The sequence below is a fragment of the Schistocerca serialis genome, chromosome 2 (assembly GCF_023864345.2).
Source record: "Schistocerca serialis cubense isolate TAMUIC-IGC-003099 chromosome 2, iqSchSeri2.2, whole genome shotgun sequence".
NCBI classification, from domain to species: Eukaryota; Metazoa; Arthropoda; class Insecta; order Orthoptera; family Acrididae; genus Schistocerca; species Schistocerca serialis.
Genome location: NC_064639.1, coordinates 499,498,486 through 499,523,379, shown reverse-complemented (window position 1 = coordinate 499,523,379; position 24,894 = coordinate 499,498,486). Strand labels below are relative to the sequence as shown.

General features: G+C 37.8%; 1 protein-coding gene and 1 long non-coding RNA gene across 2 annotated transcripts in view; one reads left to right on the top strand and one right to left on the bottom strand.

The window, feature by feature from the left end:
* LOC126457445 (unconventional myosin-XV) overlaps positions 1–24,894 on the top strand; it is a 945,978-nt gene that overhangs the window by 891,408 nt on the left and 29,676 nt on the right. The window contains exons 49-52 of the mRNA XM_050093727.1: positions 6,766–7,133; positions 18,956–19,082; positions 19,822–19,995; positions 24,099–24,312. Coding sequence (XP_049949684.1) covers positions 6,766–7,133; positions 18,956–19,082; positions 19,822–19,995; positions 24,099–24,312 — 883 coding nt within the window. The remainder of the gene's footprint in view (positions 1–6,765; positions 7,134–18,955; positions 19,083–19,821; positions 19,996–24,098; positions 24,313–24,894) is intronic.
* Positions 3,101–24,894, bottom strand: part of LOC126457447 (uncharacterized) — a 36,725-nt gene continuing 14,931 nt past the window's right edge. Inside the window, exons 2-3 of the long non-coding RNA XR_007585472.1 lie at positions 20,569–20,789; positions 3,101–3,767 (exon numbers count right to left, since the gene is read on the bottom strand). This is a non-coding gene — a long non-coding RNA (uncharacterized LOC126457447). The remainder of the gene's footprint in view (positions 3,768–20,568; positions 20,790–24,894) is intronic.

Sequence of the window (24,894 nt, the reverse complement as noted above, 5' to 3'; positions counted from 1 at the left end):
AATGGTAATGGACGAAATAAAATCATCAACCAACTTCGAAATTTGGCGCAGTTATGATGCAAATTTGAAACTCTCAGTTATTTGTTATGTGAACAGTACGTGTAATAGAAAAGCTTTCAAGAAGTATGGCTGAAGTGATGCTGCGTGCCCGTTGCCCTGAACGATAGCGATAACACCGTAGAGTACTTCGGAACGAGAATGGCGAAAATACTGGCGGTGAATAAACTAATGTCGGCAATGAAGTTAATAATTACATCAGTAATTTACCTACATGATAATATAAAATAATTGTATAAGAATGGCCGTACTGTGAGCAGTTTTTGCAAATTTGACACGATTTTTTCTCTATTGTATTGCTCTCTCTTTTTGTCCCCACAAAATGCGGCTTGTATTAGGGGCTATACGGTGATTTTCAGTTCCACCTGATTACAGCAAAATGATGGCCTGAAACGTGACGCGGGAAGAAAAACAGATTCATGCACAATATTTATGGCTTTGAAGTTACGGGTGCTGCCTGACATGCCGCGTATCTCGCGAAGAGGGTTATTATAGCAGTTGATTCCTGGTAAGCTGCAGCTACGGCCGCGTAGTCGAGCCGGCTCGGCTGCCTGCTGCTAAGAACGCGGTAGAAAGCTGTCAGCCTCGCGGTTGTGACAGCCTCCTGCTGTGGCAACTCTCCGAAACTGAAGATTTATTTATTTATTTATTTATTTATTTATTTCGTATTCAATTAATCCGTATTGTGATAAATCACAAGGATGTGGAATGAGTCATGATTACATACAACAGATATAATACACATATATAAAATGACAAAGAGAGAAGAGATGGGCAGCCACTTCTACGTGTCGTCGCTGGCGGCCCAGCACCCAGCCGTTCCGTCCCACTCGACGTCGCATCGGGTTCTCGTAACATGAGGTGCATAAAGCTTAAGCGAGAATATGTGGCACGTTTTGAACTAGATGAAATGAACTGTACTGTAACTGGTAAAAATCTAGTGTCATTACATTCCGAAGGCTATAAGATGAGTGATGAAAAATGCGAGGGCGTGCTGAAAAATAATGCCTCCTATTAAGTCGGTGCCTGAAAAACAGCATGCTGGAATCGAGTTTCGAGTCTGAAGAGTTCGTCCACACGTCCTTCAGCATGACAATGCCGGACCGTAGAGGAGCACTGCGACATGTGCAACAATCTGACGCCTCTGGTTCACCGTCAGCGATCATCCTCCATACAGCCACAACTTCGCCCCATCCGATTTTCATCTGTTTCCGAAACTTAAAAGGACATCTTCATTTTGATAGTGATGAAGCGAGGCAAGCAAATGTGTGGTTGTGGCTCCGTCAACAGACATTCTACAATGACGGTACCAACAAACTGGTCTCTTGGTGGGGTAAATGTGCTCATAACCAGGGTGATTATGTTGAGGAATAAATATATAAAAGTGAAGAATAAAGATGTATAATGTTAATAACGTTTATTTAATTTAAAAAGCTTGAAGAGTTTCCACTTAGGAAATTCGGAGGCATTACTTTTCAGCATGCCCTCATATGTTGGCCAAAATAATTAGACTGTCAGGACATATATCAAACACAGGAAGATATACTCCCATAAACTACACAATATGCAGGAATTATGATATACATGTTATGTAATCCTGACATGTAGATGTCATAATTTTTTACTCGAAAGGAATAGTTCAGAGACAGGCAAACGTACAGTAATTATTGCCAGCGATTGAAACTGTGTACTTGGCAGAGAAGTTGGGCACCTGCGCACACCTCCCACAGTGTTAACATGCAGCCTGCTAGCATGTGCGACAGGATGGTGAGCCAGACCTGTATTGATCCGCTTGGTGGATTAATGACTGTGGGCTTGTATGCTGGCCTGCCTGAGTATGGTTTTTAAGCTGTTTCTCATTGGTTGTTTAGGCAAGTTGCGAGCTGATACTCAAATTCCACACCAGAGGATATAATACACAAGTAGTTAAAATTTAGTAAAACACAAAATAAAGTGTATGTGATCCACAGATGTAGGCGCACACAACTTTTCTCCCTTAGATTACCTTGATGAATGTGGCGTCAGGAAAGGCATCCAATCACAGAGTTAAATAATAAAATAAAATTTTCCGAATTCTGAAAAAAGTGGATGCTGTTCCAGGTGGTATAAACGCTAGGGATTAGAAGAAAGATTTTCTGGGCTGGACAGCAAGAAGTTGTGTCTATCAGGAACCATAATACTGCATAGTGAAATATTTTGTAACATGTAGGCTGTTGGTAATCTATTTCTTCCCTATACCCTTTTTGCAGGTGTGCAAGTCCATCAAGATGTGCAGGAGAAGTTCTATCTAGTTTAGAGGGTAGGAGAGAGATACTAGCTGAATTACAGCAGTGAAGGCAGGTCATGAGTTGTGCCTGAATGGAGCAGCTGATAGGAATGTTGCCTGTGAAAGAAATTCTAATACAATATAACCTCCAGATATGAGGCACCACTTCACACGGTTGTATGTTTGAGAGTTTTTCAAACTATTGGTTGAAAATTACAGGACTTAAGTTTCCTATTCAGGAGAAGCATGATGCTTGGAGCAACAAAAAAGAATATACAGGTCAAAATAAGGCTATTTGAATCAGAAAGAAAAGAGAGGGCAAAGGAATGGTCAACAACACTGGGAGAGCAGTGTGCTGACCCCAAACCCCACAATGCTGCATCCAGTGACTCCATTGTCAGAGGATGATTTGGCGTTCGGTCAGGCCCTATTGACCTATCTAGAACGTGAACTTTACCTACCTTTACCTTACCAGGAGGTGTGGTGGCAATTAGCTTTGAATTTGTGTGGGAATGGCTGCATAGGGCTAGAGAAAGATGTTGGTCCAAAATAGTAGTTAAAATAAGGATAATTAAGAATATACATTATCACTGAAACAGGAAGGGGAAAAAAATTTACAAACTAAGTAAAAGTTTTGGAGGAAAAAGTAAAATAAATATTGCTGTTCTAAGGAAGGGGGGAGTTAGACTGACAAAGAGGAATGTGATGCAGTGAGGCTCAAAAATTCAAACAGCATGGAATCAAATTATTGAAAAATAAATTATTCCTAATGGGAGTCAAAATATTTATTTTTACACAGTTCTTACAATTAAAAAATACTACACATGCATTAAATACAGTATATAAATTTTAAACTGCTTTATGATTATAGAAAATACATAAAACAATAACACTGTGCTATTACCAATCTATAAGAAAACTGACAGTGGCATTTTGCTTCTGATCCAGCTCCACATGGATTCAGTGCCTGTAAAATGTATAATCAGTAGCAAATTTGTTCTGTTACTTCCACATAGTAGTCCAGATTCAACAGAGCAGTACCTGTTGGTACATGATTTAATATTCATTTATGTTTCTTGGACAGATGAAATCATCTCCCTTATTCACTCCATCATTATTGTTTTGTTTCAAGTCTATTCATAATGCATCAGCATCATGGTCTCTTGGCTGTTTATAAGCAGTCTTTCACTTTTGAATGATAGCTGGTTGATCAATGTTCCTGAGTGCAGATGATGCCAAAGGGCTCAGATGAAAGGCAGCTGACAATGTAAGGCTTATTTCCATGTTCAGTTTCAGGTGTGACATATTGCCCTATTATTTCATGAACGTTGAAAGACAAGAGTATTTTATAGAGCATTGTCATATACAATAACAGGGTTACTAGACATGGAAGATATATGAGATTGCGTGTTAATAATTAGCACAGTTGCTGATATTAAAGGGCCTGAAAAAGAACAGTACTTATTGTTAGTATTCATACTGGCAGTTTTTCTTCTCAAATACTTTACAGCCTAATAAATACTTTAGGAGTAAAGCTTTGAGTTGTTGACAGGCATGCACTAAAAAGAAAGAAAACTTGCTAGCTTTCAGAATGAAATCCTTTCTCAAGCTAGAGTACTCTCTCTCTCTCTCTCTCTCTCTCTCTCTCTCTCTCTCTCTCTCTCTCTCTTTGTCTTGACATTAATAATTGAAAAATTATGGCTACTGATGCAGAAAGATAAGTTATTCTGAATATTAAATTGCAGGAATGAGGAAAGCTATATTTTAACATGCTTGATTACATAAGATGTTGCATAAGCATATGCTGTCGAGGTAACACCACAGAGAGTATATAACACACTGTTATTGTGGTCTATTATACTCTGTGTGGAATACTTTGCCACACTCGCATACACATACAAAATATATTGTTCTTATATCCTCAACAAAAATCAAAGATTCTGTGTGGGCGAAAGAAATGAAGGTAATGAATGAGGGAGATAAACTTTTGTTGCTTCCATTTATAGAAACTTTTCTTGAAATACATGGATTAAAGTTTTGAAGTACATGAAATCGCCTTATAACTGTAATTATATATGTCTCTCAGACATGAGATTAAAATGAATGGGGATATTAAATATATGTGAAACTAAGAAAATCCCACATTTTGACCATAAAGTCATGTAATTGTCATTTTGTGACATTGTATTCTTTACATCATTCTTACAAAATGTATTATTTCTATTCGTTTATTAACTGCAGCTGACAATATTAAATAGGCCTGCAGTGTGGACATACATATTTGAGGAGTGGGTTCCTGCACAAATTACAGACAGTGGTATTTATGCTGTTGTATTTGCACTTCTGTGATACAGTTTGTCTGACATATGTTACAGAAATAATACTTGAGTCTCAAAAGAAAGAAATAGCTGTTTTAAACTGTTGTATCAAAGAGAAAGAAAGGTTTGCTTGAGATGCAAGATTTTGCGGCTCAACACACATTGATGAGCACCTTTTGGTTTGATGGGATATTCACAGCTAATTTCTGACAGTATTTTAAAATCAAATCACTGTTGTTATTAAATTCCAATCCAGTCTGTCACCATGTATATTCTTGGCTGATCAAACAGTATGTAAACAAAAATCACACAATAGCTGTACTTCAGTCAGTTATTATTTATTTTTCCTTCAAGCTACCAGTTTCAGCACTTCACTTGTACCATTTTCAGGCCCATGTACATTAGAATATCAACAAGTATACAGTACAGTGTATGTCTGGTGTAACACACAAAATAATAATACAGTTACAAAGCAAGACCAGCAAAGGTTGCTACACTGTACAAAATATAACATAAGGGGATATAAAGAATTAAATGTACACACAAACATTACACATAAAAGACATCTAATAGAAACTACAAAAAGTATGAGATGTGACATAAACAATCAAAGGCATGAAATGATCATAAATCAAACCACATATTAGTAGAGGTGTGAGCTTCTTCTTTCTTTCTTTCTTCTTCTTCTTCTTCTTCTTTTTAAATACAGAATGTAAGACACATCCAAGTCATGTGGTTAAAAAGGTACTGCTTCTAAAAATAAAACCACCCTCCACCATTAAAACATAACGTTACTGCTTATGAAGTATATTATAGTGGTTATCACCTATCACCCATGTATTGTGTGCCCCTCATGATAATAACTGATTTAGCAGTCCTACTATCAAAGATAAGTTATTCAGAGCAAACCCAATACTCCTCATATTATCATGCGAGGGGTGGTATACAATGAGTAGGCGTGGAGGAACTCATAAACCTGAGCAGCATAAAATTTTATACCAAATCAGTAGTTTTACACTAAGCATACCTTTAATGTCAAGTAATCTGAAGTAACTGGAGAACAAATACTACGAGGAGGAGGGGGGGCTAATGAGTATCTCTGGTCATTATATTAATCAGAGAGGGAAATCACTATAATTACCATATCTTGTGGAAAATACAAAGTGTCATATGTTTTGTAGAAGCAACAATGATAATGAATTCAAGTAAAAACTGAACCTACGAGGTATGCACTTAACAGAATGGATCTGTGGGGATGTTAAAGGATAAAGGTACATGGGGAGGAGGATATAAGAAGAACCAACAAAAGTATACAAGGTATACTCCCTCCCACCCCCATCCACCCCCTCCCCCCACACACACACACACGCACAGACACATGTTCCTTTATCCTTTTCCTTCCCCACATCTTCATTATGTTAATTGCATACCTCATCACATCTCTTATTTTTTGTAGTTTCTATTAGATGTCTTTTGTGTGTAATATGTTAGTTTTTTGATGGCAACCAGTATGTGAACATGTCCTGTTATATTGTGGTTTTGTGTTCACATTTAAGTCTTTATATCCCTTTATGTCTGTTTTGTATAGTGTAGCAACCTTTGCTGGTCATGCTTTGTATCTGTATTATTATTTTGTGTTTTACATAAGAAAAAACACTACATTGTATACTTGTTGATGTTCTAATGAACATGGGCTAGAGATTAAAGAAAAATTAAATAATAACTAACTGAAAACAGCTGTTGTTTAGTTTCTGCTCTACATCCTCTATTTATTCCTGTGGATTTTAAGTACAAAGCGAAACCAATTGCAGAAAAGAAAGACCAGAACTGTTGAATGACCACAATATTTAGTGTTAACATAGTGCAAACACTGTGAAGCTATCTGCAAACTGAAAATCTTTGACTTATACATTCAAATTTCCTTACTTATTAACAAGGTCTCTTTTCAAACTCTGTAGTGATTGTGCATTAGAAGATTCTTCTTATATAGCATCCATTGTTTTTCTCTGGTTACAATAAAACCTGTGTGTCTGCTTCCAAATAAACAACTTACATTCTCTCAGTAGCAGTATGCAATGCTAATCTTGTGGAACTTATAATTTCATTGTTTATTAATTGTTTTAGCTACACCAGAAACAGCAGCCTGTCATTTCGGCTGTGGATGGGTACCACCACCAGCAACAGCAGCAGCAGCAGACACAGGGTCAACATCAACAAGTATCACTGCAACAACACCAGCACCAGCGCACCTCACCCCAACATGGAAGCCCAAGGCGTGCTATGTCACCACCTCCAGCTCACAACCATCTGGATGCATGGACTGGGCGGCCTCAGCATACAGGAACTGTGCTCACCACAGCACATGAGCTGTCACAGCAGCAGTACCAACAACAACAACAACAACAACAACAACACACTCTTCCAAATCAGCACGATGGCAAGCACTCGTTGTTGCAGTTCGCAATGCTGCACTTTCGACAGAGTCCTGAGAAGTGAGTACCATTTCCATGTTGGGTAATTTGCTTTGTCAGACTCGAAACATACTTTTTGTGTGTAGTGACAAGGCATAGAACAAAAACAGCTGGTTTTGAGCTGCCCTTTTGATACATATATGTATGGTGACTGGACTTTTGTCACCCCCATCCTTTACAAAACCATTCAAGGTTGTGCTCCAACTCTAGTGCTCTCATTGTTGATGGGGCTTTAAAACCTAACCTCACTTCCTTTGACTTTTATCACAGAATGGTGATTTTTAGAAATCTGTCACTTAATGAGATACTGTCCAACGTAAGTGAGCACAGTCATTTTACGCAGCAAGATTATTTCTCACCGTACACAGCGTTCTATCCATGTCAAATATAAAGTGTATACACATATTTTGTGGCAGGAAGTAATATTTGAGTGCACCAAATGAGAAGTACAATAAGAGTGTTCAAGTGTTTGGTTCCTTCTTTAATTGCGTGATTGAATTACTGTAGTAAAATCCAAAAGAATGGCAACTGAGAAGACCCAAATGAAAATCTGTGCTGTGATTCATATAAGGAAACTGCCAAATAAAGTCATTTCAAAATTGTGATTCTGTGATTTGGTTTAAAGAAAAATTTTAAAAAAAGTTTGCCAATCTATGACTTGGTATGAAGAGATTGTGAGCTTAAAGTGAGATGTAAGGGGAATGTGAACATTAATGCCAGACCATCTCTAGTGGTGAAATGTAAGAACATCAACTTAAAATTGTCCAGTAGACACATAACTCTGTTCAGACAGTAACCAGGAATGTTGAAAACTGTGCTTGATCAATGCATAAAATCATTTATTATGAACTGAATAAAAAATCTGATAGCTCACTGTGTACCTTCTGCAGAAGGAGCAGTAAAACATTCCCAGAGATAATGTTGAAAACTCCAGTAATTAATATAAATTTTCATGTGTCTTATAATAAATGTTATATTCACTGTTAAGATCCAAAAATGAATAATCAAAGAAGCATTGCATACACTTGGGCACGTTTTTCATCTGTGAAGATAATGTTAAGCACTTGCTATGATGGTTGTGTAGTTCTTCTAACAGACTATGCATAGAAGTACACACAGAGAATAATGATACCCATTGGTGAAATGACAAAAGGAATAAGAAAGATCACTTTGCGCACTCAGTATGAAAGGATCTCATGTCAACATGTTGAAGTAGTTGTTTCAACAGCCGCTGAGATGAAAAGGATGCAACCAGCTGCAGATTGTGGTGCACCTTGGAGCAAACAATGTCTATCCTCTGGTTGCCAACGTTATACTCAGATCAGTCCAGTGACTGGCAGAAGAAGTTGAGAAAATCAGTCTTTCTCACATTATTTGAACAAAGCTTACAATCTGCAGTATTGAATCCAGAAATGATTGTAGCCCCCTGATTCTGAATCAAATTGAAGGCTTCAATCAGAGACATTGAAGGTTTGGTAACAAGCTTGGCAATGACTTTCTAGACTTGGACCATAGGGTTGAGAGCTATAGCACCTCCCTAAATGGTTCAGGGGAGTCCTACACATCAATACCTGACTGTATGCGGCATGCACACTCTCCATGCAATCCAGATAATGGGTACTCCAGAGTATCAGGGCGAGACCAAAAAAATGCCTGGCCTTCCTCCCCCACTGATGAAATTATTAAAATGTTACTGATCACTAACAAAGGATTTGCAACAAAGTGACAGAATTGGGAGCAGCAGAGTTGATGTAACACTACATACAGAAAGCTATATAAAATCCAGTATTGTTTAAAGTGAGAGTTTGAAGTATATCTAAGTGTATATTGAAAGAATAGTCTGAGGGGTAATGGAAATGGTATATTCATTGCAGCAAGCAAAGAACTCAATCCCACTGAGATAGAAACAGAAGCTGCATTTGAGATGATTTGAGCAAGACTCAGTATTAAGGGTGGGCATAAACTTAAAATTTGGTCCTTCAATCAGCCACCACACTCACCACCAGATGTAACCAAAACAGGCAGAGAAAACCTCAGCTCACCTGTACATACGTTCCCCAATCCCACCAAGACTTTGGTCATCCAACCATCAGTTTAGATATTATTCACCTTCTCTAAGAAATACTTAGAAGAGATTGTTCAGAAGCACTCCCATAAAGAAAATATATTACATATAATGGCAACAAAAAGACTTGACCTCTAAAGTTATGCCCACGTTGAAACTAGTATCAGTTATCATGAGACATTTATAGAAACAATGACAACCAGAGTACAAATTACAACTAAAATAAGTAGAAAGATTTATGTATTCAATAAACTAGATAAAGAGGCAGAATGTCATATCTCAAGGACAAACTCAAAATCTTTAGCTCTGGTCAGGACCACATAGAATCATTGTGATCCATGCTTTCATGCACCTAGTAGAACAATTCATGACTGGTGTGACACACTGTGGTATAAAACCTCTGTCAAGATACTTCCATAGAAACACTGACTACTGGACAATAGTTGTAATAGAAAGTATAGGGCCAGAGGAAGAGAGATGCTCAACAAAATACATATGGCTGTCAAAAGGGCAGTGTGGAAAGCCTTCGGCCACTACTGTTGCAGAAAGTTATTGATAGATCTCTCACAAAATCGAAAGAAATTATGGCAATGTGTGAAGACTGTGAGGGGCACTGAAGTTAAGTGTCCAGCCATTCGTGGATGGTGCACGAACCGAAATTGAAGGTAGCAAAACAGGTGCAGAAACACTGAACACTTTCATCTAATGTTCCTTTACAAAGGGAGCTCCACAAATACTGCTGCAGTTTAATTCTTGCTCCAATGCGAAGATAAATGATACAGATCTTCGTGTCAGCCGCATTGGCAAAACAGCTGAAATTGAGCAAGGCCTTAGGGCCCTATGGAATCCCTGTCAGATTCTAGACAGAATTTGCGTCTGAGTTAGCCCCTCTCTTAATCGCAATATACTGTAAATCCCTCAAACAAAAAAATGTCGAGTGATTAGGAGAAATCACAGATCATGCACAGCTACAAAAGCATACCAGAAATATCCACAAAACTACCATGCCATATCATTGACGCCCATCTGCTGTAGAATCTTAGAACATATTCTGAGTTCAAACACAATGTGCTGCTCCAACTGAGTTACTTCCCCAATCCCCAATCTGCACATTTTCTGAAAACATTGGTTAAGCAAAACCCAACTTATGCTTTTACCTCTAGACATTCTGAAAGTCATGGATTAAGAAAATCAGGTGGTTACAGGATTTCTTAACTTCCAAAATGCATTTAGCTCATTACCACACCACACTTTACACAAGTATTCACAAAAGTATCATGAAATTTATGAATTCATTAAAGATTTCTTGATAGGGAGGGCACAGTTTGTTATTATTGATGGAGAGGGAAAATTAGATGTTTGTTGGAACTGCAAATAACTTCCAAAAATTATGTGCACTATGAAATTGCCATTATTCTTCTTTTTCTTTTATTACTAGTAATAATAGTTGTAGTATTAGTAGTAGTCCACTTGTACTCTTCTTACTTTTTCCTTGGTGTATGAACCTTATTACATTTGTAATAAGTAGTTTCGAATCAGAATAAGATCTGAATTTGTTTCCAGTACCAGTACTATTTGTAGATACTGAAATACCCACAGAAAATATAATTTCATAAATATAGCAGGGGAAATAGCTCAGTCAGTGGTCAAATTGTGTAGTTTACTGCAACTGGTCCAGAGAAAGTATGAAACAGTGACACATGAGATTTTGCCTTATTATTGATGAATTTATAGCATCTAGATTGTTGCAGATGACAAAGATTTGCTCTAACACACTGGTGAAAGTTTATTCATATTGTAAACTCCCAATGGAAGTAGGATGAAGTACAGTGTCCACATTATCATTTTGTACAATTCTTCGTAGCTAATGGTTGTTTTGTTAAGTGAATTGCGTCAAAATGCAATTAACAAAGCATATTTTAGAGTTAAGGACTTTTTAGACCAAAGAAAGGCTTGTACCTGTGGAGGAATAACAACCAGATGGGTAGCTTCCTGCAATACTTCATCTCACCAGCCTCCTGTAACCTCATGAGGAGTTTTTGATAGTGTGCCTCTATGATGATTTGCACTTATGAGCATTATCCTTTAGCAACACACTGTGGCCATCCTATAGAACAGTCACCTTGCCCAGTGGTGGTTGGGTCTTTACCGTTTTTGGTGTGATCTACATCTACATCTACATGGATAATCTGCGAATCACATTTCAGTGCCTGGCAGAGGGTTCATCAAACTACCTTCACAATTCTCTATTATTCCAATCTCGTATAGCGCGCGGAAAGAATGAACACCTATATCTTTCCGTACGAGCTCTGATTTCCCCTATTTTGTCGTGGTGATCGTTCCCCCCTGTGTAGGTCGGTGTCAACAAAATATTTTCGCATTCGGAGGAGAAAGTTGGTGACTGGAATTTCATGAGAAGATTCCGTTGCAATGAGAAACGCCTTTCTTTTAATGATTTACAGCCCAAATCCTGTATCATTTCTGTGATACCCCCTCCCATATTTCACGATAATACAAAACGTGCTGCCTTTCTTTGAACTTTTTCGACGTACTCCGTCAGTCCTATCTTGTAAGGATCCCACACAGCGCAGCAGTATTCTAAAAGAGGACGGACAAGCGTAGTGTAGGCAGTTTCCTTAGTAGGTCTGTTACATTTTCTAAGTGTCCCACCAATGAAACGCAGCCTTTGGTTAGCCTTCCCCACAACATTTTCTATGTGTTCTTTCCAATTTAAGTTGTTCGTAATTGTAATACCTAGATATTTAGTTGAATTTACGGCTTTTAGATTAGACTGATTTATCGTGTATCCGAAGTTTAATGAGTTCCTTTTAGCACTCATGTAGACGACCTTACACTTTTCGTTATTTAGGGTCAACTGCCACTTTTCGCACCATTCCAATATTTCTTCTAAATCGTTTTGCAGTTTGTTTTGATCTTCTGATGACTTTATTAGTCGATAAATGACAGCGTCATCTGCAAACAACCGAAGACGGCTGCTCAGATTGTCTCCGAAATCGTTTATATGGATAAGGAACAGCAAAGGGCCTATAACACTACCTTGGGGAACACCTGAAATCGCTTCTGTTTTACTTGATGACTTTCCGTCAATTAGTACGAACTGTGACCTCTCTGACACAAAATCACAAATCCAGTCACATAACTGAGACGATATTCCATAAGCACGCAATTTCACTACGATCCGCTTGTGTGGTACAGTGTCAAAAGCCTTCCGGAAATCCAGGAATACGGAGTCAATCTGAAATCCCTTATCAATAGCACTCAGCACTTCATGTGAATAAAGAGCTAGTTGTGTTTCACAGGAACGATGTTTTCTGAACCCATGTTGAGTGTGCGTCAATAGACCGTTTCCTTCGAGGTAATTCATGATGTTCGAACACAATATATGTTCTAAAATCCTGCTGTATATCGACGTTAATGATATGGGCCTGTAATTTAGTGGATTACTCCTACTACCTTTCTTGAATATTGGTGTGGCCTGAGCAACTTTCCAGTCTTTGGGTACGGATCTTCCATCGAGCGAACAGTTGTATACGATTAAGTATGGAGCTAATGCATCAGCATACTCCGAAAGGAACCTAATTGGTATACAGTCTGGACCAGAAGACTTGCTTTTGTTAAGTGATTTGAGTTGCTTCACTACTCTGAGGATATTTACTTATACATTACTCATGTTGGCAGCTGTTCTCGATTCGCATTCTGGAATATTTACTTCGTCTTCTTTTGTGAAGGCATTTCGGAAGGCTGTGTTTAGTAACTCTGCTTTGGCAACACTGTCTTCATTAGTATCTCCATTGTTATCATGCAGAGAAGGCATTGATTGTTTTTTGCCGCTAACATACTTCACATACGACCAGAATCTCTTTGGATTTTCTGCCAGGTTTCGAGATAAAGTTTCATTGTGGAAACCAAAATAATTTTCAGAGAATGCATTTAGCACAATTTCGGATGATATTTTATGCGTACTACCGGAATTAAACATGTATTTTCGCCAAGATGTCGAGGGTAAATTCAAGTCACCACCAACTATTATCGTATGAGTCGGGTACGTGTTTGAAATCAAACTCAAGTTTTCTTTGAACCTTTCAGCAACTGTATCATCTGAACTGGGATGTCGGTAAAAGGATCCAATTATTATTTTATTCCGGTTGCCAACAATGACCTCTGCCCATACTAACTCACAGGAAGTATCTACATCAATTTCGTGACAAGTTAAGCTACTTCTGACAGCAACAAACACACCACTGCCAACCGTGTTTAGCCTATCGTTTTGGAACACCGTTAGGCTCCTCGCAGAAATTTCGGCTGAACCTATATCCAGCTTTAGCCAGCTTTCAGTGATGTAAACTGCTTGCGTAACTCCTTTGTCTTGGGGTCATAGTCATACATCCAACAGTTGTCAGTGGTCATTAGGTGGATAAGAAAGTCATTTGGATTGGTGTGACAGAGCCACAAACTTCTATGCTGGTGTTTCAGTTAAGTAGGCTCGTTCAGTAGGTGTGCACCCAATCGTATTCAAAATATTAAGTTGCTGAAAAGTGATCCATGCCAGATTTTTCACTTTTTCCACTACTGCCTTTGATTGAGATACACCACTCTTGGAATACCAAAACCTCAGCTTCTCTTGTGATTCTTGGTTCTTTGCAGAGATACAATCTGCAGTTTCACTGTTTGTCATTCAGACCTGTTTGACCAGAGTAGAAGCATCTGCACCACCTGTCCACTGTGTTGTATGATGTGTATTGTTGCCAGATACTTCCTTCAACTCCACTGTGTTGTATGATGTGTATTGTTGCCAGATACTTCCTTCAACTCAGCATGGATTGCTGCTTTGTTGTTTCGCTTCAGGTGCAGGAAATCAATTACTGCACAGTACTCCATCTTATCAGTAGGCTGTGCCCCTTACACCCCTTTGGATATTCTTCTGCAAACGTTAATAATGCAATATTAACTGTTGTTGGCAACGAAAGTTTGGGAGCATGGCATGAGGTCAGAATGATTATAGTGCCAAATGGGGCTGGCTCTGCAACAGAAGGCAGTTGAAAGTATGAGAAAAAAGTATGTGTTAATCAGTGAGCAGTTACAGTGCCTCCATTACATGGCTGGAGACAACAGGGATGATTTCAATTGGGAAGAATCATCCAGAAACTGGAAGTAGGACAAAGTGTGTCAAGTGTAATTCAAGAGATCGGTATTTCTCACAGCACTATTTCATGTACGTGGGGAGAATTCCAAACCAAAGGTACTGCTGTCTGAAGGACGGGGGGTGGTTGACCACAGTCAGCTACAGCAGCAGATGATGACTACATCGTGCAACAAGCAAGAAGAGTCCCACACCAAACAGTAGGTGCAATTGCAACCACATTTAACAGGACTACAAGGCATGCATTCTCATGCTCTCCAGTGGCCCAGCAACTGTGTGGGGGTGGTCTCTTTATCTGAAAACCAGTATGTTGTGTTCCATTTTCCATTGATGGCTGGGACCATTTGCAGTGGTGACAATAGTGTGGGGACTGGACCAGTGAAGAAGGGAGAAGGGGAGGGGGGGGGGGGGGGGGGTCACATGCTCTTCTCAGATGAGAGAAAATTCAGACTGCATAGTGATTCTGCATGTACATGTGCTCTCATGTGGCAAGAGGTGGCAGCATGCAAAGGACCCAGGGACATGTCAAATATGATTGTTTTGTTGGTCCTGGTGTTATGGTGCAGGGAGATATAACGTTGCATGGGTGTACTGACCACCAAATCTCTGAACACATTACACTCACCACTCACTACTCTTCCTCGTGCGCATCTTTTCAGAGGCACATTCAGCACTGGCTTTATTTTTATGGAGGACAGCGCACGAGTGATTCAAACCGCACAGGTGGAGGAGCTCTTAGAACAAAAAGATACTTGGATAATGGACTGCCCCACTCATTTCTTGACCTACATCCCTTCAAGCAGATGTGGGATGCACTGGGGAGCTGTATTGCAGCTTGTCCACGTTCATGAGTGACCGTTCAGCAGTTGTCAAAGGCCTTGATGGTAGAATAGAAAGCCCTATCACAGGACTCCCTCACCAGCCTTGTGGCTAACATTGGAGCACGTTGCAGAACACACATTGCTGTCCATGGTGATCACACATCCTGTTAAGATCGATGTGCCACCTTTCGTAATATCCAGGGGCCATCATAAATTGCAGTGTCTTTTGTATAATTATTGTCTTTCAGTAAAAGAGTCATATCTCTTTGTCTCATTGCACATTACTTCAGTTACCTTCTGTACCAGACTGTGCAGTTCTTTTTATGTATGGTCCAACTTTCATTGAGCTGTGTTACTTGGCATTGGCACATCACACAAAAGTTACTTTCCCAGCCAGAATGATACTTCAAGCTGTCGGGTATTCCTGCTCTGCATAGTGCATCCAAATACCACACAATTTATTTTCATATTCCCATTTTTTCTCGTAGACAATTTAACCAGATTTTCTATAATTATATTACTTTCTTAAGTCAGAATTGGAATGACTTTCACAGTACTTAGGATTACGCTGTTAGTTTGAAATGTACCTTACAGTGTCCACGCAAACAAAGATTTTAAAGTCTTACACTAGCCAGAGCTCTCTTTGCTAATGCTTAATTGATGTTCTTATTGCCACTTATATTGCAATACTGTTGAAAACACCAGTGCTAGTGATGAAAAGTTAAACATAAATGAGAAGGGAAAGAATATTTCCTGAACGTGAAGTATGTAAGGTTACAGAATAATATACTGGCATACAGCAAAGTGCAATGCCTGTAAATTCTGAAATCAAAGGTACACTTAAAAAAATAACAAATCTGTAAACTCTCAGCACAACAAATTAGTTAATAGTCAGTTGGTTAGCTCTAGCTGCCACTTGTACTTGTTAGTGATGTTTCGTGTGTGAGGTGGTTCAAGAGCCCTTTTAATAGTAGCTTGCACTCCTGGAAGTGTCTAGTGTAGAGGCCTGAGAATTCTTTGTGGCAGCTGCAAAGTTGCTGTTTGTCTCCCCTGTGGATCCTGGACATGCTCCACAGTATTCAACTTAGGAGATCCCACTGGCCAATCTGAATGATGGATATCTTCATGAGAAACATCTACCAGAAAAGTGCTGCTCTGGTTGGCATAATAGGCAATATTAACTACTCTTAGTAGGAACCAATCAGCTATATGTCCCTGTTGGGGGGGGGGGGGGGGGTAAATTTTCTCACTGCTTGTTCCTATATTACTACTATTCTGAAATGTAAAAAGGCAACCATATTTATGTTTTCTATAACAGGAGGCAATACTATGCAAAATGTGCTCCATTAGCAACACTGATGCCTTTGGTTATTGTTACCATTTTTGCTCAGTAAGGAGGTGAGCTTGTAAACTTCTCTGCCACCCTCCCTCCCTCCCCCCCTCCCCCCTCACCCACCCCCAGCCCCACAAGCAAGCGAATAATAAATTAATTACGTAACTTTATTTTTTTGAGGAGACAATTAAAATTTTACGATTACCCATTCTTCATACCACACTTTATCAATGGGCTGTAATTTTTTGTATTGGCTCCTCTTGCAGAGTGCTACAGTACTGTAATGCAGACATTTCTCCATGTACCAACTGTGCAGGCACATACTTGCAGACAGACATAAAATTGTGTAACTTTATTTTTTCAAGGCAATAATTAAAACTTTATGAGTGCCCTCATGGTGACTACAGCTATGACAACCACAAGGCCTTTGACAAAATATACCCTCAGTATACGCCCATGACCATTCAAGACCGTTCACTGAACTGTAACTGTGTGAGACAATAGACATTAATTCAAGATTGTATTTCAGTGTTCCTTCTGCTCCATTCATATCTCATATTAACTGTTGACCCCACTGCAGTGAAGCTTTCAAGAAAGGTGAATTCTTGCAACTTCATAGTTCACACTGACTACAGAAAATACTCTATTTCTCTGCTACACAACAATGCCTTGGTATTTGTGTCTTCATTCAGGTTAATCAAATAGATAATTTCATTGTTAATCTTTGTGGCTATATTTTTGCAGTTACTATGAACACTGTATATCCTGTAGACAAGAATAAACAGTACTCATCTTTCGCAGGTGAATTTTACTTTATTTCTTAACTGTATATGTTTTGCACAATTGCTTTAGGAGTCTTCATTTGCCTGCAGCAGAAATGATTGTTATAATTATTAATTTAATCAGATTATATTGTTTCAAGTTCTTTAGTTTGGACATTTAGTGCAGTACTGTTTATTTTCTGCTGAAAAATACTTGTTTCTTGGTTAAAGCATTTTAAAATTGGCATCTGTTTTATGGATTATAAATTGTGGGATGTGGAAGTTCTTAATTACATGAGATAACTATCTTAGCTGGCATGACCGTCATAGGAGGTGGCTTCAAGGTTGCATGCTGAGCAGCAATGGCAGTGCGTGCAGCAAAGCATATCTTCAGTTGTGTGCAGAGTACTTGGTGGGGAGAAAGTGCTCTCCTGCTCATGATGCGTGTCTTCAGAGTTCCTGCTGTCCCCGCAGATGAATACAACTTGTTTGTGTGGGATGCTGCTATTTTCTTGTTGTTTGAGATTTTGATTAGGTGTTACCTGTGAGTGTTTTACTGGTCCTGGATACAAGCTACATGAGTGAGTCTAAAGATCATTCACAATACATTGATTATTCCAGAACATTGGGAATTGTTTGGAAGTGAAGCTATGTGTCTCACACTGTAACTCATCATGTATCATTATTCATCATCCTGTATGTACTATGAAAAACCAAGGTATATACCTACACAGTGCCATAAGATATATGTTCTTAGTTAGATTAACTGTGCAGTGCTTCTGTTTTTATAGTAAAGATGGCACAGGTTGCTTGGTGGTAACTGTTAAATGAATAGTCACAATATGAGATAATTTTACTTACGTTGTTATAGTAATGTTCCATAAAATTAGCTCTTATATTTTCCTCATCTTAATAAAGTTTAAAGACATTATTATCAGGCATTTCCTTCCAATCAGTTGTCCACTAAGGTGGATTTTTTTTGCAGTTTCTTTGAAGTTTATCAAATGCTATGTGTAAGATAACTCTCAGTGGTATTTCTGACAAAATACTTTCATGTAATATTTTTAGAAATTGTGGCAGTGATGATTTCCTAAGTACTCAAGGCAGTGTATCATATTTTATCCTATCTGTTCTGATTATTAAATCAGTTTAGAAATTGTAAATTATCATTACATTTTAATACTGGTTCTACCAGTAGACATGAAATGTTTGAAACAGAGTATGGCATTGACATTGAATCTCCTCACTTTAGTTTGCCACTTATATTCTCACAAATTAAAAAAAAATAATAATATTCTTGTAATGTTTTAAAAGTTGTGATCTGATTGGTCACAATGATTGATTATTGCTAATACCTAAAAGGGTTTTATCTGTATGTCTCTCTACTAGCCATACTGGCAGCACACTGTGGATTCTCATGACAACATAAGACATGTTTGGATGTAAGACGTGTTTCTTATATCTCCTACTAGGATATAATCAACATGAAAATGCCTTATACTATTTCTTGGAATGACATATAAATAAGCATGGACATGAATACTGAAATAAGTTTCACATATTCGCTTATGTATGCCAGTATCACAGTGATTCTTACATTTGTGAAAGTCACAGAGAATGCAATTCTTGAAAGCTATGCCTAGTACTTCTGCTTACTGTTGAGTAATACTTTTCTTGTTGTAATTAATTCTGAAAATTTCAGGTTTGAGATGCTTAAAGCAGCTGATGGATCCATCAGTGGCTCCTTGAAAGTGATAGAGAGTCTAAAAAGTAAGAAGAACAAGAGCAAGAAAGGCAACAAGGAGAATGAATGGACATGGAAAGAACAGGTGAATAAATTATATGATTATATATATCATTAAAAGACTCTGAGAATTAAATCACAATTACTTTTCTGGAATAAATTTTGCTGTTAGTATATATGGAAATTAAAGTTTTTAATTACTGCCAGTTTAAATGTGTTTGGCTCTCAAGTCAAGTAAACCTTGATGTTTCATTAAGAATTCTGTAAAAAGACTAAGATCCTTATTTTCTGTGTTTCCTGGTTCAAGGTTTGGGGTGACCTCTCATTTTGTTCAACAGTATTGTGTATATGACAGCCTTTTTCTGTATTCAATGTTTATCAGAATGAAGGAATTTTAGAAAATACCAGAAGCTGAAATTTCAGCTGTGCTTTGGCTTTTGTCTCTCTCTCATTTTTTACTGTCATTTTGAACGAGAATTTCTTGTTGTCGTTGCGCTGTCATTCCTTCAGAGGTATCTTACTTGTGTTTGGTTTTATGTATCATATCATAGTTTGGAGTTTGCATATCTGATTTCAACATGTATACTTCACGTTGAGATCACTACAGATTGTTACATTTGATAGCTAAAAAATAACTATGTAAGTCTTAGAAGTTCTGAAATGCTAATTAATAATCAATTTAGGTGCATTTTGTATGTAAACTGCGTTCATACTTGATATAGTACTGTAATTTATTTGAGCTTGTTGTCATTTTTTGTTTGTATGTGACATTTATACACTGGTATTGCTTTCCATATGATAGTCAGTGCATCTCTTTTTTGTAGGTGGATCTGGTGAAATTTAGTTCATCACCAATTGAACAATCGTTATTACGCCTGGATTCCGTTGAACTCAATGATATAGCCATTGAATGTTTTGTATCAATTATGAGATATATGGGAGACCTCCCCATGCCAGCTGATGTGACAGAGGTCAAATGTGTTTATACTATACTTATGGTGAGTATTTGTTTCTTTGTGGTACATCTTTAGAACAACAAACAATTTTTGTAGACACTCATTCCATATGGAATGCCTTTACTACTCGTAGTGTATTGCACTTAAGTGACAGCTTACATATCTTTCTGAAACTAACATAGTTGGAAAGCCAGTTTTGTATTAGGCAAGACTTTAAAAAGAAACAGAATGTAACTTGATGAACATCACACTACTGTGCTTCAGTGCCCACACTAAAAGTGATGAAATCAGTTCTCGTGGTGTATGAGCTTGTTTTTTTTTTCCATTTGAGACCAAAGGAATTAAAATAATTAATTAAACTGATAGTAGCATGAAAATATTCAAAACTCTTGCGTGTTCACGGAACTCTTAATTATTGTCTGACATCATTCCATAGAAATAAAATAAAACAAAAATTAGGATTCTTAAGTTTTATGTTTGTTCTCTGTGGTGTGCATAATATGACTTGTTTTTTGTAAGGTGCCACTATAAGTGGTAGGTGTTATGTGACTGCATGCACTACCAATATTTTCCAAAATGCTGTGCATAAAAATGGAATTTTTTTAGGGCTCATACCTTGGATTCTGTTGTTGGTAGGAAGGCAGGGTCAATCCCTTGGGTTAGGGACCATTTGTATACCCAACAAAAGGATCGTCTTATTACAACGATCCTACAGTACAGAGTCAAAATTTGAATATCACACACTTCCTCCAGCTTAGGCAAATGAGCAAATTGGTTGGCTATTTGTGCATTAAATGTGGTCTACAGGGCACCTTATGGGGCTTATGGAGGCGGTCCTGGAAAAAAAAGTGTTTTCACCATTTTTTGTCATCAGCAGTGGGTATGTAAATAATTAACCACAACAAATTGCTCAGATTTTAATGATGTATTCTGTAGGCATTTATCTAGAAGTGCCATTATCGTCTTTTCAAAAATCTTTATCCATTATCAAGAAACACCCCAAAAACCTGGTTTTTGGATACTTAAACTGAGCTGCAGATTCCAAGATGGCTATCCACAACAAATGACTGAAACTTTTACAATATATTTGTAAGATCCCGATCTCAAACAACCTTGACAATTTCTCTGAATCTTTATCCATTTTCGAGATACGGATGTTCAGCGTTACTCTGCTGGTATACAAAAATATGCATGTAAAATCCGGTGTGAGGCAAAAAAATGTAGATAATAAAGTGACGTAGCGAAGAAAAATATGCTGTAAAGTGACACCGTTATCATCAGAAGGGTTCTGATAAGAACAAAATTTTTGTGTACATAAAACCCAGAGTGAATTGTAAAATTAGTTTAATGTTATTTCAGTTTCACATAAGTAAATATCAAAATTTTACCAAACCATAAAGTTATTTTCGTATGAGGGACATGGCCTGCTGTGGCAGGAAGGAGAAGGGAACCAGCTGAAAAATGCTCCTATGGAAGCACAAAAAAGGCTAATAGGCTCATGTTTTAAAAGACCCTGACTGAAAAATGAGGTACCATTGCCTCATTCTACCTTCCTCAGCATCTTCAAAAATTTCCCAAAAATTTTGACATGTGAATATATTCCTGCTTTTTTATGCTAAGAGAAGAGGAGACAGTGGCACTGGGAAAGAGATGGAAAAGTGATAAATACTGGAAGACAGTAGACTGTGGTTATTTTATAGAAAGAATGAAGGAGACATTGCAGTATGAAAGAAAGACAGGGACACTCTGGCAGTGGAAGATAATTGACAATGACAGTGACTGTGACAGAGTGAAGGAGACAATACCAGTACAGAGAAGGAGAATGTGGAAGTGGGTGAGAACCAGTGATGAAAAGAGACAAGAGTGTATGACAATGACATTGGAGAAGAGACAGCAGCAGTGGGAAGGAATGAATGAGATGGTAGCAGCAATAAAGACTGAGAAGTAGACTGTGACAGTAGGAGGAGACAGTAGTAGCAGGACAGAGCAAAGGAGACTGCAGCTGTGAGACAGGAGATGGTGACAGAGAAACACTGAGATAATAACAATCAGTTGGGCTGAGTGAGTGAGTGAGAATGGGCAAGTGGGTGTGGATGGACTTAACAGTTTGGAGAGCTTGTAGTAGTTGGAGGTGACTTGCACATTAAAAAGAGTGTGAATATGTTTGCATGCCAAAATTTTAAAGATGCTGAAGAAGGTAGAATGAGGTAACTGGTACCCCACTTTTCAGTCAAGATCTTTTAAATAGGTGCATATTTGCCTTTTTTTGTTTTGTGATAGGCACATTTTTCCGCTGGTTGCTAAAAGCTTTAAATCTTTGCAAATATTGACTGCAGATTCATGGACAGGTCTTAATAATCATATTCAAACTTCATCTTTTTTTGTCATTATTTATAATATACTGATGTCTAGAGTCCTCATTTGATAAGTCTTTCATCATTATGGGTATGGTGCTTGAGTCTTGTACTCTTCCTAACACTACATAATATAAGGCGATGAAAGGTATTGATGTCACAAGTTCTGTATGATCTTATAATGAACTGTGTATGTTATGGTGTTAAGTGGAACTGGGGAAATAGCCAAGCATTCAACTAAAAACCACATTGAGCCTGGTTTGTGTACCACTCGTCACTAATCCGTACATGGATTTGCTCCTTTTCTCTTAGGCTAGTGCTATATAAATTATACTTTATGAGTAGCCTAAGTTAATGAACTCATCCATACTACACTCCAATCTACAGAAAATAAATTGATTGAGTCAGTGTCTTTGTTCACTTGTTAATTAGCTTTGCTTTGTACATCAGATTTAATGTCAAAATTGATTTTGCAGTCCTGCAATAAACAGTAAGCCTAGTTCCCCTAGCATTTTGTTGTTTTAACCATTATGTTATTTAATTTTAACCATTTATTGCTATTATGCTGGTCCCAGCCATAGATAGAGCAAAAACATTGTGATGTAGAACAGATTACTACGAGATTTTTTTCTGAGAGGATATTGCTTCACAAACTAAACATAATTATATCAAACTGTACAATTAATAAAAAAAATAATTCTTCTATAACTCTAAGACTCATGTTAAAGGCTGTAACAGCATGTTACCACTTGTTGGAGAACAAATTGAAAATAAAATAATGTTCAGCAATTAATTACCACAGTGTCAGCCTCATTGCTTTTTATACATACATCACTACATCTATGTAATCTGCTGTAGAAATCTAAACCATTCCTGCTGTAGTGACAGTGAGCCTAAAAATTTCTGTTTAGTTCATTTAGTAAACACACACTGTCAGTATGAAATTTTCGCTCTGCAGCGGAGTGTGCACAGATTTGAAACTTCCTGGCAGATTAAAACTGTGTACTGGACTGAGACTCGAACTCACAGGAGAACATCTATGAAGTTTGGAGGCTAGGAGATGAGGTACTGGTGGAAGTAAAATTCGTGCTTGGGTAGCTCAGTTGGTAGAGCACTTGCCCACGAAAGGCAAAGGTCCTGAGTTCGAGTCTCAGTCCGGCACACAGTTTTAATCTGCCAGGAAGCTTCGCACACTGTCATTGTTCTTCATTGTTATAGAATAACTGTAAACATGAAGAGGTAGCTTTGTTTTGATTTGAAGATGGATGTTATTTTAGTTTGTGTACTTACAATGACATACTACCAGTCATCTTACAGCTGAGTTACAAGTCACTAATAGAGCAACAAAAGAGGCATGTGCATTGTGTGTTGATATTATTTGTACAATCATGTTTCTGCTTTATGTTAATGATCCAGTACATTAACACAAAGAAGAAGATATTAGTAAGTAATATTTTTGGAAAGAATCACTCACTCTGCAGCAAATTCCATGCAATAGCGAAATATCCTGTTAGATCACAACTGTATGGCAGACTGGAGCTAGAACTCGTAGGGTCCAGAGTCAAATCTTGGTCCAGCACTTACTTTTAATCTGTCAGGTAGTGAATATTTTGTTTAATTGTTGGCAGAATAAAAGTTTGCATTTAATTACATGACTGAGCCACTTATGACAGTTGTGAAACGGACAGGGGTAAACATCTGTTTCATATAATGCTGGTGCCTCTCTGTTTCCTAAAGACTGGTAACCAGAATAATTAAGATAAACAATGAATGTTTTTAATTTTTTTCCAGCATTGTCACAAACATGAGCAGTTACGTGATGAGGTCTACTGTCAACTCATGAAGCAGACCACCAACAATAAGTCAACAAGGCCAGACTCTTGCCAACGTGGCTGGAGGCTTTTTAGTATAGTGGCTGCATATTTTGTGTGTTCGGATGTACTTCGACCTTATCTATTTAAATATCTTGAAACAGCTGCTTATGATAAGAGAAGAGCATACCATGGTAAGTATTATACTTTTAATCCTGCTAATGAACACTTTGTGATGTTTTTGGAGTGATATTTCTGCATTGTGTTCTGTGACTACGGTACACATCGAAAATGAAGGTTGTACATGTTGAGAGGTCATTGTCAAATAGTATATGACTGTGCAAGGTTAGTAAAGTGTGAAAAGTTTTTCTATGTACTGGAGATGAATCAAATTTATGGTGGCACATGGCTGTAATGAGAAGCTTTATATTTTACTCACTGATGGTACTGAAACAATGTAGATTCATATTGCGCAACTTGGTGCCGTTTCTATTAATGAGAATTCAAAGTAAGACATAACTAAGTTTTCTGAAGATATGTTGAGCACATAACAAGTAGTCATGTGATTCTTATAGATCAGATATATTGCCTGTTTGATTGATAAACGATATATTTTTGGGTTTGTGGCTGTATTAATGATTTTATTAATGATTTCATTCCTGTACATGATGGTTTAATGACTAATCTCTTCCTCATAAGATATGCAATTCCTCTTCTTCATATTGACAATATACAGTAGCGCCTGTATTTTATTGTAAATGTGGAACAAAAAGTAA